Source organism: Syngnathus typhle, linkage group LG2 (genome assembly GCF_033458585.1).
Source record: "Syngnathus typhle isolate RoL2023-S1 ecotype Sweden linkage group LG2, RoL_Styp_1.0, whole genome shotgun sequence".
In the NCBI taxonomy this organism is placed as follows: domain Eukaryota; kingdom Metazoa; phylum Chordata; class Actinopteri; order Syngnathiformes; family Syngnathidae; genus Syngnathus; species Syngnathus typhle.
The window spans coordinates 6,380,661-6,399,618 of NC_083739.1; the positions used below are offsets into that span (position 1 = coordinate 6,380,661).

At 42.9% G+C, this 18,958-nt stretch overlaps 1 protein-coding gene across 1 annotated transcript; it reads right to left on the reverse strand.

The window, feature by feature from the left end:
• Positions 1–3,276: 3,276 nt before the first annotated feature.
• Positions 3,277–17,310, reverse strand: LOC133149879 (FERM and PDZ domain-containing protein 4-like). Its single transcript, XM_061272078.1, has 16 exons — positions 17,270–17,310; positions 14,918–15,034; positions 13,837–13,988; positions 13,371–13,473; positions 12,888–12,933; positions 12,591–12,695; positions 12,333–12,440; positions 11,649–11,780; positions 11,159–11,278; positions 10,866–11,002; positions 9,805–9,931; positions 8,918–9,007; positions 8,621–8,803; positions 8,396–8,525; positions 7,302–8,285; positions 3,277–7,224 (listed from the first exon to the last, which is right to left on the reverse strand). The coding sequence occupies exons 1-16, from the start codon at positions 17,308–17,310 to the stop codon at positions 4,034–4,036; spliced, it is 5,766 nt and encodes a 1,921-aa protein (XP_061128062.1). The 3' UTR covers positions 3,277–4,033.
• Between the last annotated feature and the right edge of the window lie 1,648 nt (positions 17,311–18,958).

An 18,958-nucleotide genomic window follows, 5' to 3' on the forward strand; every position in this document is an offset into this window, starting at 1 on the left:
CTCGGCATAATTGCCTGTGATCGTTTTCTCGTCAAGCTTCCTGCATAATTTGAAATTTTGACAGCTTCTATTATGTTTTTCCTCTCAACTCCCTGCCTACCATTGAGCTTTTAAACAATATATTTAACGCCTGCCAGTGCGGTTCATAGTCTAAATGCGCACTCGGTGCCATTTCGACCTTGCATTGCATTTTTTTTGTTACAATTTGATGAGTGAACTTTGACATTTGTATCGGCGTTAAACAATGAAGATTATAACAGACGGTCAAATAGTACCGTGACTTTATACTGCACAATTAAATTTTTGATGAATTTCCAATTCACAACATAGACTATCTTTACACTAAAATGATGAGCTAAACTCAAATGCGGCAAACAATTTCTCAATGTTTGGAGCTCATTCTTATTCAGAATGGCTGACGAAGGCCCAGACTGCAGAGGACCATTAACTAGAGTGACGACTGATGACAGAATCAGGGCATGCCACTTTACCTTCATAAGCCTTCGATATTCTTCCACTAATTTACTGTCTCGTCATTATTGTATCTTTTCCTCTGATTTTTCATTTTGAAAATACAACTGCCTAGGCAGCCAGACAATCCAACTCACGGTGACTTTTTCAATAAATCTAGTGCCCAAAATGTTCTGAATTCATTCACTAAGATGGGGGATTCTTTTTGGTTCAAAGTCTGCATGACACCAGCCAGAATCATCCAGATGTTTGCCTGACCTTACAGCAAAGAAATAAAAAGAAATACCATACAAATATATGTACTTGTTGCAAAGTGAAGGAAAAACATTTTCATGAATGTACCTCATCACAATAATTTCCAAGCTTGATATTTCATGAGCAACTGCATTAGACATCAATTTATATTAAAAAGGCATTTTTCAAGTTAACACATAGATGGCGCTAAACTCAAGGCTGGGTGTAAATGAGTTAAAAAGTGATAGAAAATTATTACTTTTTTAAATCTGATTAATCATTTAATGGGTTTAGAGGTTGGACGTAAATGATTTAAAAAGTGAGAGAAAATGTTTGTTTAAATCTGATTAATCATTTTATTGAAAAAAATAACAGATAATCTATTATTTAGGAAAAATCAATAGTTGTAGCGCTAAAATCTAAGATTTTACACCATAGCCATGCCGTTAGTATCAGTATTTATAAAGGCCGATCATACCCTGTATGATTGGTATCAGTATTGGCATTTTAAAACCCTGATCAGAACATCCCTACATTTTAATAAGTGCACCACTATACCAATGTAAAGTGCACCACCTTTACGAAATAAGCATGCATCCATTAAGTCAATTCAATATATTAAAGTTGATACTATCCATTCCTTTGAAATTGGCATTTAACAATTTTTGACACCCAATGAAACAAATTGGCATTTAAAATAATTTTGGGCACACAATGAAACATAAACACCAGACACCTCTTGGTTAGTATGCTGGTTTCTCAGGGATTACCTTCTGAGCAGTTCCTGTCCTCTTCTAAGTGTCGGGCAGTGGTGCTGGAGTGCAGTGAGGCTGTGCGCTGCCATAATTCTGTAACATTGGTCTCGCGGAGTGTTGTGCCTTGCCATGTCCCACTGTGGCAGAGGTTGTGTTCTAACACAGGATCCCGCCATTTGTTCTGCAGAAAAACTTGGCCCCACTCCTGGCATGTAACCTGGTTGTGAGGCATGAAAATGCAAGATAAGTAAAGTACAAATTGTGTTCTACCAATGCAAAACCTAATTAAGATGAAAGCTTTGCTACATATTTCTTGATTGGGCTGACAAGGCCATATCATTAGGTACACTTGCAAACATCCATTTCAAGTGCTTATCCAAAATGATGCCTGTGCAGACAAACTCGGTTTTGTTTCTATTAGAGAGTAATTCTTTTGACAATGGTTATTATTGTGGTTTTAGTCGACCCCATTAATTTCAGCAACCAAAACATAGCCTACTACAATGATGTAGTATACACAATGTGTTTGATTTTAGTTTGGTTTTTTTGGTATGTGTATTACCAAAAAAACAAACTAAAATCAAATCAATTGTAGTGCTAACTCTCCCCACCAGCATGTCAACAAAAACAAAGTAACAATTACAGGTCCAGCTCTTGCATACCAATGCATGCATCTCTATGATTGCAGCGGTTAAGTGGATCATCTGTCCAAACAAATGGGTATTATTCACTTTGGACGCCACTAGGTGGGGCTATGCCCTCATGGAGCGGTGAACGTCCCTGTTGGAACTAAAGCGACTTTAGCCCTGTGGTCTCAGACACTTGGGTTCTTGTCTCTGCGATTTAATGGAATGCATTTCTGCGGAAGAGGATTAGGGCCAGTGAAGAAAGAAAAAAAAAAAAGGGGGGGGGGGGGGGGTGACAAGATTGTGGACTTTAAAGTGAGAATTCTCATTTCAGACTCAGAACTCTAAGGGAAAAAGTCATAATTTCCATTTTAAAGTCGGAATTCTCACTTTAAAATTAGAATTCCGACTTTAAAGTCAGAAAGTGTAAATTCTCACTTTTAAGTCAGAATTCTGAGGGGGGGGGGAGTCACAATCCTGTCACTCCCCTCTTCCTTTTTTTTTTTTTCTTCACTGGCCCTAATCCTTTTAAATGAAACGTCAAAAGCTTTTATTTTTGACCATGTGAAAACAGATAAAGTATGAGAAATAAATACACCTGCTCAGCCAAGATGAGGTATCTAATAAGCTGGACAAAGATAAATGTAAAATAAACAATTGCACATTGAGAAAAAGTGACAAGCTACTGTGACCTACTCTCAAGTTTGGGCTGTGGAGCAGGTATTTATTTCCACCAAGGCACGTTGCGTTTGGAAGCGGCGGCCAAACTTTGGATCGGAGTAGCCGCTGCAGCTCTTACAAAAACCTTTAAACTTCATTTTCCTTATAGTGGTGGAATCTTTCGTCTGTTGTGACTTTAGATTGATCTTGTGCGTGCCTCACAGGACAAGAGTGTCAAAGCGCACCTATTGGAGACGTGAGGACTCAAATGCGCTGTTTCCTGTTTAGTGGTATCTGATTGGTGGAACTGGTTGTACCTTGACTGAAGGGCCATCACGTAATTAAAAAACAAAAACGGAACAAGGTCACCACTCATATGGGTTTACAAAGACATCCAATAACAGGCAAGCTTATAAATTTTACATTATATGATCACAAAAACACAGACGCACACAAACATTTAAAATATTTAGTTTTAATATGTTTGTGAATAATTAATAAAAAGTCATTATTTTGTCATCATACATCACTGCATTGGGTACATATTGTTGAGTTAAACCTTCAAGCACAAAGGTGATCCCAAAACATATACACAAAAAGGTAAAAATAATTTTCATATGGCTAAAACAGTCTTAAAGCAAACATGGTCCAAAAGAAATTGCATACATTTGTTACAGTACTGTAATATAATATTTATAATTCTTAAAAAAATAAACAAAGTGATGAAATAACAAGCAGTGTTAAATATGGTGAAATTATCGAGCCACTCAATCCCGAACACATCTAACTTTGCTCTCAGACTGCAAGACAATTCCATTTCAGCCAAACCCAGTTGACTTTCACAAATACATATTTGAAATTAGCACACAAAAAAACACAGCCCTCACATTTGCTTGCGTTGTATTTGTGGAATTTCACATGCATCAGTGGCAAAACTGCACTTAAAGAGCTGACTGGAATTGCTACTGCAAAACATGACTGTATCATACAAAATATTGTGTATATATATTTGAAAAATAAATTACATAATGCACCAGTAAAGGGGTTTCTACAGGGTATACATGAAGTATATCATATAAAGGTCATCAACTTTCTTATTATACATTGAAATAAAAATCAAGTTAAATGAGGGGTGCTTTTTAGCATGTTTTCGGGTGATGATGTAGATTGTAATGGCTAAACATATACAACTCCCGCAGTAGCCTCAAAAGGAAGTAGATGATTTAAAAACAGACTTCTGCTGACTGCATAGGCCACACTTTGAGATCAAAAAGAGTGAAGGAAACTTTACTTGTTAAGCAGCGTTTTAAGAGAGCGTGTGAGTGCATTCGCGATGGCTGACATGGTACTAGAATGTCTCACCAGGGCCTTGAAACTGTGTTCTCCCGGTGCTCCCACAGTTGCAACCTCAGCAGCTTTGACTAAACAGATATAATTCATGACGACCTCGTCGACTTTTGCAACAACCTCTCTCTGTTGGTGTGAGGCCGAGGCGCTGAGTCCTTTTACGAGACACATACACGCTTCGCAAAGACAACACAGCACCTGGAAACTGTACGTCACAGCTAGCAGCATCTCTTCAGGGCTGCCGTGCGCCTGCGCCATCCTCCGGCATGCCCGGCCTAACTCTTTGGACTCCACTGAGAGGAGTTGCTTGGATTGAGACACCGCCTGCATTGGCATTTGGACGCCTCGATCGCAGCGACCGATGCTGGACCTCACCAGCGCGATGAGCTCACTGGCATCACGCCGGACGTCTGTGAAGCCGGAAGGGAAGCTGTACATGCGGTCCTTGAGGGCGTTGACTCGAGCCAAGCGGTCGCTAAAGCTCATGTTGTTAAGGACCTCGCCGTACAGCTGCTCTCCTGCTGCATCCATGACTGAGCCACAGGGGTAGATGGCCAATGACGCAGCAAAGTCGTTCTCCAGGTTACTCCCATCACGGCTTCGTCTTGGCGTGTCCCAATCGTTCTCATCATCTTCTCCCTCACTTTTACGCTTAAAGAAACAGTAGCTAAAAGGTCCGTTGCACCGCCAAGGACTGGTGTCCAGTTTTTGAGAGCCCTTCATTTGTTTGTCTTTCTGTAAAGGAAATGCCACCGAAGCCCTTCTGCTGTCTACCCTGCCGCCTGATGACCAGCATGTGGTGTGCGATGACACTGAGCCCTGGGAGTAACTCTTGGACAGCCTCTTCCTTGTTGGCCTCCTCTGGACTTTGGTTTCTCCTTGCTGGGGCACAGATGGTAACAAGGGCTGCTGGCTCTGGCTTCGACTGGGTTTTTCAAACAGCACCTCTACGCTGCCAGAGCCATTGGTGACATTACTAGAGCTACGTTGTAATTCCCGGCCTCTTTGCGAGTAATTATTGAGAGGATCCAATTGTGAGGGCATTGATCCAATGGCATGAATGTGGTTCTGATTTGGCCGTGACAGGGTTGAATGGGTGACCTCCTGTGTGCATCCAGAGTTGCTTGGGGCAGTGTTGCCATGTGCTGGAATTAATATAGGAGGAGGGGGAGACTGTGGATAAAGTGATGGGGATGGAGAGGAAATGCCAGCCAGGGTATTTGTAGAAGCCTGTCTGGTAAAAGCTGAAGGACCCCTTCCCAGCGAGAAGTTGCTGAGATCTGCTCGCTGACCACAGGGGGCAGAAGCCTGAAGGACTGCATGCTTTCCTCTTGGGTCTGATCTGCACAAGTCATCACTTAGTTGGATTCTTGAACAAGACTGAGGCCTACCAGCGGTTCCCCCACCTTCATGCATTGTGTAGCCATCTTTCCTATACAGCGAAAGGAACTGATCAGGATCCATACCGCTCCTCTCAAGCTCACTTTGCAGTCCAGAAAAGGAGCTTCTTCTTTCGGCGTTTGCCTGCCTCACATCTAACCTACCGTTTGGGCCTTGTGTGTGCGTGTCAGGACTTCTTTTAAGTTTGGCAGGAAGTGTGGCAGAGTGGTATGACTTTTGATCTTTATTCATCAGCTGCAATGGATGTGAGTTTACCAAATTGGGGCGAACAAAAGGGGACGATATGGACGACGGCAAACATTGGCAGCGGGGGATTGTGCTCCCTCGATTCTTAACCATTTCGACAAGTTGCGGGTTGCTTGTGATGTAGCGACGAGTGTCTTTTTTCACACCGCCCCCCATGCCCGCACTGTGTAACTTTCCACCTTGGTGCATTTGGCTTACAGTTAGGTAGTTGATCAATTGTCTGTATGCCTCACTGCCTTCTTTTTGGCTCTGCCCTTTAAAACAAGGCTTTTTGCTTGTAACTGTCTCTTTGTGTTTGGAGGGTGTGGCTGAGGACGGACGGCCGGGGTCAGCACCAGCAGAAGCAGCGTGAATGTTGGGCAGCATTTTTCGAAGAAGGACAGGGTCCGCATGAGGGTGAAAATCCTTTGCTTGGAGGCTCTGTCCAGGTTTAGGTTCTTCATAGTTTACGACCCTGAGTAAAGATGAGGAGGAATTTGAGATTGGGTGCCTTTGTAGGCGATGGTGTTTTGACTCAATGGCCCCCGGACCAAGCGGCGAGTCAGTTGGGGTGGCACAGAGACTGCTATTTGCACTGCCACCAGCATCCAATGAGGAGCACAGGGAGCCCTGGAGAGAACTGTGACCTTCACCTTGTAAGTTTGAAATCCTTTTCGCAAGATGATACTCACACAAACGTGCAACACTCTGCTGTCTTGAAATGGGTTGATGGTCATTCTGTACATCTGATCCTTGGTCAGAACACACCAGTCTGTTGTTTTTATTTGGGGACAGCAACGAGGCAACAACTAGATGTTCATCTTGCTCGGCAGCTCTATTATCTGTAGCACGCTCCCCTAGTGTAGCCACATCTAAAAGGCTATCAGGACGGGTAACTCTGTGATGCTCGCTGCGGCGGCTATTCACAGCATGGTCCTGAGCATGTGTGTTTTCTTCCAAAAACAAGTTGTGTCTTCTCTGGCTTTCACCTCGATCACAGAATGAAGTTTGCTGATTATTCTCAAAATGAATGCTTCCACCATTTCCATGTCGATACCCTTCCCTTGTGCTAAAGGTGTTGTATTTCCTGCTTGAGTCTGCAGACTTTTTGTCATGCTTGCCCCCTGGCGTTGTGGAGCTTGGCCGCTGAAGAGTAGAGGAAAGGTTTGTCTGAGATGCCCCTCCCAGGAAGTTTGGCTGTAATGTTGCTCCCGTGTCCAAATGTGGGCTCCTCCTTGGCGGGACGGCAGGTGGTCGGAGGTGCTGTGGACTGCGGGACTTCTTCAGGGTTGTTCCTTCGGTGCTAGGTGAAACAGGGAACTCTGTTTTCTCCTCAAGTAAAGGCTGGTACCCCTCCCTCGTGGCCACCAAGAGGCGCATGCGGCTCTCACCGAGTCGATGACAAGCGGCAAGCTCAGAGAGTTCCGTCATTTCTGAAGAGTTTGTCTCGTTTCCAGAGTCAGAGGAAGACTGGGGACTAAAGCCTCGAGATGTGTAAACAACACCTACAAAAGAAGTTGAGAGCGAGAGTGGTTTTACACAACTGGCACATACAGAAATGACTGATTATAAATCAACAGACCTGGAAGTTTCCTGCTGGGTGGTGGACGAGGTGGTGCAGGTCTATTCTCAGAGACAGACAGTGCTTCAAGTGCCTGCAGCGTGTTGACGACTTGGTTTTCCAGATGCCTCTTGCCCTCCGCTCCGCCATCCTCTTGAGTAGGTATCGCATCAATTAATGAGACTGGAATATCATCGTTGACGTGCGGGCTCAGAAGCCTTCCCTCGGGCACCACGTCCTCGTCTGTACTGTCTCGAAAGCCTGGTGGCGGAGCCGCAATTGCGAGGTTAAGCGTCTGCAGCAGCGAGTCATCTTCGTCGTCATCAACCGTGTCATCGCCCTCGGGTGGAGGCAGCGATGTAAGGTCGATGATGTCATCGGTAGGCCCAGAAAGCATGAGAAAAGAAGCTTTGCCGGCTGCGGTGGCCACTCCTTCGCTCGCTTCTGCGTCGCCTGCCGGTGTTCCTCCAGTGGAGTCTTCTTCACAAGAAGCCTCGTCCTCATCCTCCGCATCGTCTGTTGTGTCACGATAAAACAGGTCTCTTAACAGTGGCTCATCACCCCCTTCCCCACTTATTATGTTGCTATAGACATGTGTCAGACCACTGAAGTGAAATGACACCCTCCCCTGAGCCCCAAAGTCAGTATTGTGCAAGTAGGTTGGTCTGTGCTCAGCAACCTCAGCACTCTCCTCAATTGGTTCATTGACTAAGCCCCGGGGCTTGTTCAAAGGTGGGTCTCCTTCAAAAATAAATGACACTTTGGCACTACGAGGTGAGTCTTGAGGTTTGTGTCTTGAGGGCGGAAGAGGAGGTGGCACCGGACTCTGGGTCTGAAGGTCTCTGTCAGGCATTTGGGATTGATGGAAGCAGGGATAGAGGTTGTTTTCGCTCGGCCCATTGTCTGAGTATTGAGAGTCCCTGTAGAGGTCTGCTTGGCTTTGTGATAACTCCTGACAGTCCCCAAAAGATGTGCTGTATGGCCACTCAAGGACGCAGTCCTGACCTGTAGATGAAAGTTTTATGATTTATGTGATTACAAATCAGTTCCCGTCCCTCACAATAATCATTTCAATATTTTAAGAAAGTACGACTATATAGACAAATACGACTTACTGTCGTCATCCCCTCCTGAGTGGACCATATTGAAAATAGATCTTCTTGAGTCCACTAGGAGGCGATAGTACCCTGCTGTAAGACAGGCCAGGTTCATTGCGTCACTTGAGTCCATGATGAGAGTGATGGGCTTCATGAGGACAAAAGTTGGAAAAGAAGAAGCAAAACAAAACGAATGACTAAAAAGTAATTCATTAGATTGATTTTTAGTCGGACACTGCTTACCCGGACATCCAGAACATGCAGCTCCAACCGGACATTGTTTTGATCTTCGGTGAGGATTTCGATTCGGTTCACATGGCTGAAGTCGGCCAAGAGGGCCACTAGGTTGGTCCGTGCATTGATGACATGACTGATACCATAACGAGGACCTACTAACAAGGTCACTTCAGTTTGTTTCTCACCTTGCTGCAAAAGTTTTAGTGAATGGGAGTAAATTAAAAAGCCCACGCTGACTTCTATTTTCCTGAAAACAAAACAAAACTCAAGCATAGAGCTGAACCATCCAAAACTGATACTTACCAACAGTATTGATTTAAACTCTCTCCCGCCATAAAGTTGGAGCTCACTGAGGTACCTTAGGTAATGCACCTTGGCCTGCAATGCAGTCAGCTGCAAAGAAAAGTAATATTTATCATCACAAATTCAGGTCTTGCAATTTCTTATACCTGAGGTCAATCATTTTCCTTTTCCATGTAGGAATATAGGTACCGATATTGCCAAGAGATTTAAAAGGCACTTCTACCATGGCAAACACTGCAATCACATCTGAACTACCGTAATTTTCGGACTATAAGTCGCGTTTTTTTTCCATAGTTTGGGTGGGGGCGACTTATACTCAGGAGCGACTTATATACATATATATGTTTTTTTTCTTCACTTTTTTGGGCAGTTTATGGCTGGTGCGACTTATACTCCGGTGCGACTTATAGTCCGAAAATTACGGTACATAAAGTTTCACAGCCATGGCAGTATCACTGGGAGACATTTTACAGAGTAGGGAAGAGGGCATAAAGAACAATCTACATGAGTAGTGACTAAATAATGCAATTATACAAAGCTGTGCACCGAATGACAGGCTAATTTGCCCAAATATCTTGGATGACTGGTCAAAGACTACATTATTAACAGGCCACATGCTGTCTAGAATGATCAGATTCTTCTTCCATCTATTTTCTGTCATGCATCTCGTTCACAATGATAGGGATGCAATAGCCGATATAGTTCATCAAGCTACTTGCATTAGCAATTAAGGTGGAGTTCAACAACTGACTTAATATGACAGGGGTGAACCTTTGCAAGGTCGAGTGGAGATGCAAGGTCTATTTTTGGCCATTGCATCAGAAAACAGAAGGACAGTGAGTTTATGTGCGTGTGCTAGATGTTTACAAAGAAAGGGCGACTGTTACTTTTTTCCCAGGAGGCACGAGGTTCTGGTTGGTTTTGAGAATGTGCGTCAGAGCTTTTTTGATGTTTTTCTCCTTCGTGCTGGTCAGCACAGCAGGAGGCAGGAACAGCGACAGGCCCAACTCCTTTCTGTTGAGGAGAGAGAGACTTGACCAAAAGTCACCCTTGGAGCAATAAACTTTTACTGGACAAATGTGAGCTTTATCCATTCCCAGGGAGTTTATGTTGGAGTGATATATCGTTTCATACACGACTCCATCATTTATATCAACAACATTCTTCGGCCACATATATCAAATATATCACGCTGCAGCCGTTTTGTTGGATACTTAGATACCCTGAGTTTTAGTACACTATGTATTTCTGCTACCTTGTGCCTCTTGACTTCTTTTGTTGATTTTTTCCCCTTGGTTTCCTTCCTAGCGGCCTCTTTGTAAAGCCATTCAATCATGTGCATTTGACTCTTGTCAAATCTCAACTTTTCGACTATATCATCTTATCCAATATCTTCAATGTGCCCTACTTTTTTTACCTTTGACCCACCGCCCATCCCCACCCCACCCCTGTCCAGACTTTGCAGTCATTTCATCACCAGATAATAGCATTTACTACGTGCTTAATCAGATTATTCTGATGTCATGCCCTATTGTGCTAAGAACTCCCCCGAGCCCCTAATTAAACATAAGCATGCAGGGATTGCTATGATCTGCTGTGTTCGAGTCCTCTATTAATCCCATCCATTGTATGTCCGTATTTCTGTCTCTCCCTCAGAGCAACAGAGAAAGATCGCAGCCTTCTACTGAGACTAGCTTCTTTTTTTATAATTCTTCTTTAGACAGGCCTCTTTAGCCTTTCCTCATTCTCCAGCAAAGAGCCTCTTTATGTTACGTTCACTTGTATTTCCATTGGGGAAAGTACCTTGATATTATTTATATAATATTTAGTCATGAACGTTAACTCGAGCTCAACTTTGACATTGTGGCATCGTATCAGCAGCGCACACAATTTCAGAGGATGTTTTCATTAACAAACACAACACATATACATTCATATACGCACTTACTGGATATATTTTAGCGAGACCTTCTGGCTTTGCTTGGTTGTCAAAGTGAGGATGTACATTTGCAATGCTGCCAGTCGCAGCGCTGCATCATACTTCAGTTCTGAGCCAAATCGTTCCAGCACCACATCATTGCAGCACTGCAAGAGAAGCAGGAAACAGTGTGTTCAAAGTCTAACGAGAAAACATCCACTCAACTATCAGCTGTACTCCATAGAGAAGAAATGCATCAAACAAATTTTACTCAACTTCCTTTATTGGCAACTGTTTGCTATAATGATGGGCAAATCTCTCACCTGCACATAGAGATATTCGAACGCCACAGCATCTCTCCGTAACAGGTCCACTGGGTCGTGGGGCATGAAGCTGATTCGAAAGAAACACTTCATCTTATCACAACCGGGCTTGCAAGTCACCTAAAGAGTGAATGAGAAGGGCGAAGCAAGGTGATGCGGTGGGTGGGGTGGGTTGGATTGTTGCCGACAAGTCGGGGTGGGAAAAGAAGGTGGAAAGAGATGTGTTGGCAGAGACTGAGCAAAAGTTGTATTTAATATTAGACTAAATTGGTGAGGAAAGAGAGCAAGAGAGAGAGAGAGAGAGAGAGAGACAGGGAGACAGAGAGAGCGAGCATGTACTGTATGGCCAGGAAGGTGCAATGTGAGCAGTTGCCTGATTGGCTCCACTCCAAACAGTTTGAATGCGGCTTTGAATAACGAGTGACGTCAGCCTTAAAGTGCAAAAGAGAAAACCTGGGTAGACACCCTCCGAGTCGGGCAAATATTTGACCTGAGCAAGCATCTCTTGTTCATGCAGCAAAAGCAGTCTGTTTCCAGAGTCTTCCATCCTCTCCTCCAACATTAGGGAGAAATGTTCGATGCATTTGATGGATAGTTTCTCTTGCAGCGTCAGGATCACATCCTGGAGGAAAAACATATCCCGATAGTTGTCTTATTGTCTGTGATGGGGCAACAAACATGGCATCTAGTTCAATGGATTTGAATTTACCCTTGAGGGACTATGTATGTCTCTTTTTATGTACGTTCTTGCAGTGTAGAGAAAACAGACTGTAACCTAATTATACAAGACATCATTGATTTCAAATGTACCGAACGATGACTGCAAAACTGAGATACGCTCCGCGCGCACTTCTTGAACTCTGAATATTCCCTTACATGCCTGAATCTGCCTCAATGTATTTGAATTTACCCTAGAGGGAGTATGTATGTTTCTTTTTGTGTACCGCAATTTTCGGACTATAAGTCGCGTTTTTTTTCATAGTTTGGGTGGGGGGGCGACTTATACTCAGGAGCGACTTATATACATATATATGTTTTTTTTCACTTTTTTGGGCATTTTATGGCTGGTGCGACTTATACTCCGGTGCGACTTATAGTCCGAAAATTACGGTACTTTCTTGCAGTGTCGAGAAAACAGACCGTATAGAAACATCTTATATTGTAACTTACATACCTTGATGGAGGTACTGCTGTCAAAGCGGAAAGATTTGGTCTGCCCATTCTCCAGGTAGACTTTCAGGACATTTGGCATGAACAAAAGAGAGTTGTCCTTCACTGGATTCTGCAAAGTGACAATATGATGAGATTTTGTTCTTGCATTGCCTTGCACGAGGTTAATTTAGTGATTCAATCAGATCTGGCATTCGCTACTGTATATAGGTCATACATTAAGTGTGTGTGTGAGTGCGCGTGTGTGTGTGTCAGAACTCACTGGAACCTGGCCGTTTATGATGACCTCCTCGGCAAAGCGCACTTTGACTGGATTGGACTTGAGCATGGCTTTTTTGGCTGCACTGATGAACGCCGATTTAGGGGACTAGGGGCAGATGTCCAAGAATCAAATGAGTGATAAAAAAGGGAAGAAGAACAAGCAGGGGGAGGGAAAGGGTAGAGCAAAAAAAAAGCATAAACACATTCCAAAGTATACATGAAAATTACAGTTTGTGGTGCAGAGTTAATGATTGGTGGAAATGTGGTCTTAAAACAAAAAAGGAGTTGATGCACTCACTGGATATGGTTGGACAACAGTCAATAGAATGGTTTCTTTGCAGCTCCTGAAGAGGGACAACAAAGCATATAAACAGCAAAGAAGAGTGTCATTTTTTAAGCTAGGAATTAACTGACATCACACATGCATAAAAATTGATGACACACTCAGATAGTCAAAGCCGAGCATTCTGAACTTTTTGTGAATACTGTATACCAGGGGTATCCAAACCTTGTCATCAAGGCCTGCTGTCCAACATATTTTAGAAGTCTCCCTCCTCCAACACACCTCGATTCAAACAATCAGGATAGCGATCAGGCCTCTTCACAGCTTGCTGATTATGTGAATCAGGTGTCTTGGAGAAGGAAGACAGCTAAAACATGCAGGACAGCGCCCCTCAAAGACTGGAGCTGGACATCCCTTCATATTTCTTGAACAAATCAAGCACCTGACAAAGTGAACTACTGTTCATTTTTAGAGTGCCTCTAATATTCTTCCAGCCACCTGACAAGGTCGATGACTCGTTCTCTTGGAGCTGAACTGACAGGTTCATCATTGATCGCGATGATCTCATCACCGGGCAAGAGGTTACCCTCTGATGGGCCACCTACAACACGCATATGCACACACACAAAGAAATAAACACACACACACACACACACACTAAAGAATCAGGTCGAACTTTGCTTGCAAAAAGGAGCCGTGCATAAACGAATTAGGTCCTTTGTCATTGTCATGTGAAAATGCATTGCATTGTCTTTCTTTACATGCTTATCCTTGGCCCAACAACTTTCAATAAAATATTCATAAATTCAGTTTTAGAATGAAGCAGTGATTGATTATTTGGATGTTTCTTTGTGGCGTTTGACATTTAAACAATCTACCTAAATACCAACACACAGAAGAAAAGAAACAGAAATGTATTTTGGCTCCTGTGTGAGTAATGTTTGAGGCGAGCGCCCTTACAAACCTGGTGTGACCGAGCGGACCACCACCGGCTTCTCACTGCCTGCCACAAAGCCAAAACCCAGAATGGGGTCACGCCTCATCTCCACCAAGCGGGGCACAGGGGGAAGCCCATCCAGATGAACCTCCTCCAGGGAGCTGCTTTGGGACACTTGGCTTTGGAAGAATGATGAAAAGAATAAACAGCAAATACACTTCTGATGAATGGAACACAGTTGCACAAGCTGAAGCAACTTTTATCTGCTTCACTAGCTACCTTCTTTCACTTTTCTCATCACCCCCACCACCCTTGTTTCATTATACTATCTATATTGTACATACAACATAAAACAAATCTGCCTGTAATGAAGCATGTTCCAATCTGTGATCTTCCCATTCTCATCAGGGTCGGAGACGGTTTAATCCAACCAGAGGGCAGAACAAGTCAGAAGGCTGAATTCCAAAGGTCGAATAGTTAATGACATTTATTTACATCCATAGTCGGGAAATTTGAGGGAAAGCAGAGTGAATTAATTGACAGATCACACCACATATTTTTTTTAGTAATACGTATGACAGCAAGGAGAGTCATTAAATGCATATTTGACGACAAATTTCTCACCCATCCATACATCAATTTTCTTAACAACTTGACTTTACAAGGGTTGAGCGCAAGCGTATCCATCTGATCTTGACCGAGACTGTTTAGCACGTCTGCCCAAAATGAGAAGTTCTGGGTTGGAATCTCAGCTCAAACGCACCTTGCCCAATACCAGCTGACATTGACTCCAATTCACTTTCAACTCTAATTAGGGCTAGCTGGACTGAAATGAAATGAATGGAGTGGGTGACAGTCCATTCTTTTTCAGTTGTGATGGTATCACCGGCCATCTACAGTCGAAATTCATGGACAGTGACACAAATGTGTCTTTGCTCCTTTTTGCACAAAATCCACTATTACAGCTTTGTCAGACTCCAACTGTGGCTGTTGAAACTAGCACAAACCTTGCAGCCCTAGTTGATTGTAGTTTTGGTAGATGCGACAAAAGTCCCTTTAGGGATTACACATTGCAGAGAGAATACATGCATATTGAATTTATACATACTTGGTGAGGCAGTTCTGGCTCTCCCTGTTGCAGTTCATGCTGTCCCAGCTGTATGGAGGACCCTGCAGTCCTCCCCAGGAGCCTGGGGGCGGCCAGCCTGATGTCTTGTTTTTGTGACTGAAATGCAAAGCCAGGGAGATCAATAATATTCCAACAAATCGCAGACTTTGCTCATAAATGAAAAACGTCATTATTTAATGAGTTTTCACTGCTGCTTAGCCAAAGTTTTCTTGAATTATTACGCACGCACCGCCCCCCCAACACACACACACACACACAGTTAGCCATTCATTCGTAAATCGCTGTGATTCTTACATCGCTGTGATGAATTTGGATACATGATTTCGATCATCCAAAAGACATCATATCCACTGCTACTTTCAAACCCCAAGAGTCGGAAGCTCAGATCCATCGGAAGCTACTGTGTTATCGGGTGCGAGGATACAAGCGCTGATCAACGTTCATCTGTCTGTCATTGTGTAGCTGTGAGCAGCTGTGCTCCAAACTGAACCAAACTGCCATGGCCTCGCCTCATTTATCCCATAATCCCCCTTTCATCAAAGGGAAAACAAATCCAAGCGTGTGTGTGTCTGTACGTATGTGTGCATTTGTGTCTCTGTCCATGAGTGTCTGTGGAGAGTAAGAGGATTTTCAAAATGTATTGTTGTGGATGGGACTATAACAGCAACACTGAGAATGTCATAACAGATCTGGAAAAAGAAACTGTTGCTTATTTATTGAACATCTTCGTTACATAAATGTTGCTGTCAAAATGAGGTTCAGATGGATTCTGTCTCATGGTACAATGACCATTAGAAAATGAAAAGCCACCAGTGATATAATTAAGATCATCATCATACGGTTCTGAAGTTTGGCACATTTGTGACTTTGGTAGATATGCTAGAATTCACTGGGCATTTCTGCCTCACCTACCAGATCATCTGCAAATTTGATTACAAAAAAAGACACAAAATTTTAGACTGGGGAAAAGTAGGTCTAATTCCAAGCGCAGGCAGACAAATGCAATTTTGGTGTATTGATTGAGGTTCCGGATCGTCTGTCTTCTAATTTAGTTGCTTTAAGAAGCGCAATACAGTGATGAATTAGAATTATGAAGTATGAAAATAAAGAAGTAAGGACTCGTGGGGCTAGTCAGCCAATCATTAATGTAATTTTTGTGATGTGGTCACATCGCCACTTGGGTTAGCCAGGCAGACAATCACGTAACACGAAACACGGAAGTGGAGCGCTTCCAAGCGACACGCTGAGCAAAATTATATTCTAAGCACAACAATGTCGACCACTGAAATCTGCATCAATTGCCTGTCAAAATAACATGTTTAAGCAAGACTTGTTAATGATTATTTTACTAATTCTATTTTAAAGCCTGAGACTAAATGATTTAATGTGAGACTACCCCAAGTTATTTTACAAACTTTCCCTTGGTCAGCCGTTCACCATCCCATCTTGTTCTCCTACACCTTCATCATGTCTTCATGAATGAAACATTGGAGGACGTTGTTCTATTTGAGTGGTCCTGCTTTATTTAGCTTTGCTCTTCGCCAACAGCATGTTTTGGCTTTTAGTGGATTTAACACACAAAAGCATGTGAGTATATTCCTGAGTGCACACATACAGATGCGCCAACATTCTTGTTAGCTGCAATCATTCATGCATGGTGAGTATCTGTTGGAACGGAAAGATTTGAGTAACACTCACAAAAAAAGAGAAGATGTAGTGTGGAATGTTTTCCACTCAATTTGCAAGAGGCTTTTCTTTTTCAGTCAAAGATGAGCACAAGTTCTGGGCACAAGCTTTATGACTGAGACAAATCAAGACCTTCATCCTCATCATAACTGCATTTGCATTTGAAATCATACTGTCAAATATTATATTCATGGAGGTGTCACTAAATATCAGACATCCCATTCATATATTTGGAAATAGCTGCCTAGTATTTCATCTGCTATTTACAGTCTGACACGTGATTGTTGATACGCTTACTATTTTATGGCTGCAATGTGTTATCAAGTCTTAAATCTACTCTGACGAACCAGCCATGAAATGGAGATCTTTTGCATACCTTGAAGAAGCACCGCAGAGTGACACCTCTATCAACAATTACTCTCTCTCAATTTTCTTTACGTTCCAATTTGTTTGTACATAGCATGTAAAACTACCAGGTTTCTTATGATTATGTAATCAGTTACAAGCTAATGATAAAAAGCTGTTCTTCACACACAGACAGACACACACACACACACACACACACACACGCATGCACGCACACACACGCGCGCACGCACACGCACACACACACACGCACGCACACTACGCCAGGCATCACGATACTGGTCTAAGGCTTTCATGTTCAGCACCATGGACAGGTACATGCTCACCGCTGCTTTCCCAATCAATGCAGTGAAACGATATATACATACAAACTGCCTGGCACACACACACAAACACACACACGCACATGCACATGCACACACGCACACACACACACACGCGCACACACACACACACACACACGCACATTAGACAGGTTGTGTCGATTAATTCAGTGTCAGCCGCATCAAACGTCTGGTCACTGTGTTCCTGTTAAGCAATGCACTTTAAAATTAAACCAGCATCTTTACTCTATAACTGGTATGTAAAATAAAAACTAAATGAATTGCTATTGAAGGTGTGACCATATAACTGAACCTGGCAGATAATCACTTTCTGACAGCATATTGCTTGGTTTGAAAACCTGATGCCGATAAAATATTATAAAGACTTGAGTTGACAGGATCACCACGAGTGATGAAAGGGCAACATGAACCACAGATCAATAATTTGCAGGGCTCGCACAATCCAATGGGAGGTTATTATATGGATGGATAGCTTGATGTGGCACAGCTAAGCTCTTGAGGTAATTTGCCAGTACTGCTACCCATCCGTTCTCTGTAGTGCCTGTCTTCATTAGCGTCACAGGTGACTTTATCCCAGCTGACTTTGAGCCAGCGGCCTGCTGCATCCTGGATTGCTTTGTATTAACAAAACAAGTGGAACTTTTTTTAGTCAATTAACTTAACATGCATGGATTTTGGATTCTGGGGGAGGGGCAGGACAATCATGCAAATTCCACACTCAGAGTCCTATAACTGGAAGTCAGGCGGGTTAATCAGTTGAGGGACAATATTTGTTAAAAAAATAACAACAATAGCTGTGTCATGGTAAACCGATAGATCAATGGTTCACTCCTCAACAGGCAGTGTGGATTTAGTTCCTGCTCAGTAACTGGGTGAATGTGACTGTGAATGGATACATGATTTCAGATGTCGGTCTTTCACACACAGTAGACGGGGTAGACTGCAGTGCCCATGTACCTGATTGACGGACAAGCAGTACTGAAAATGAATGGACAGTTGTGATCATTTTATGGCTGTTGTCATTTTCTCGTAGCATTTGTAAAGTAAGCCTGTGGCTAGTTCCACCACCAGTTAGTTACTGGTTGACTGCCATCACTGTGATCTCCAGTCAGGCATTGACCAGTTGGTCAGCTGGAACAGTTCAAGAAAGGAAAGCGGTGTTGAATTTGATTCATACACCAGTCACAGTATTAACCTCTATTTCCAAATTAAATGTACTAGAACAAACTTGGTAACAAAAAAAACCAGAAGTGACGCAAAGGCCAATTATTTTGTGAGATACTTGAATAACTGAACCAACCTAGAAATTGAAAGAAAGACCTTTTCCTCTGACTTTGATTTTTGCATAGTAGAGATACATTTTTACACAAGAGTACTTGTTTCTTTACCCACTATCGTGAACAGTTCAAAGGTTTAACCCAATGCTTGTACATGCATGTGTGTACATAATGCATGCATGTTTATGGATGAATACATGTTACACTTGAGTATTCTATGGTGCTATTTGGAGCAGAAGTAACTGCTTAACAAGCCTTCCGGTATGCCTCTATCAACAAATGACATTATTAAGTATGGCGTCTCTCAGTTATGTTTAGGGGAAAGAAATGGCTTTTGAAATGACGGA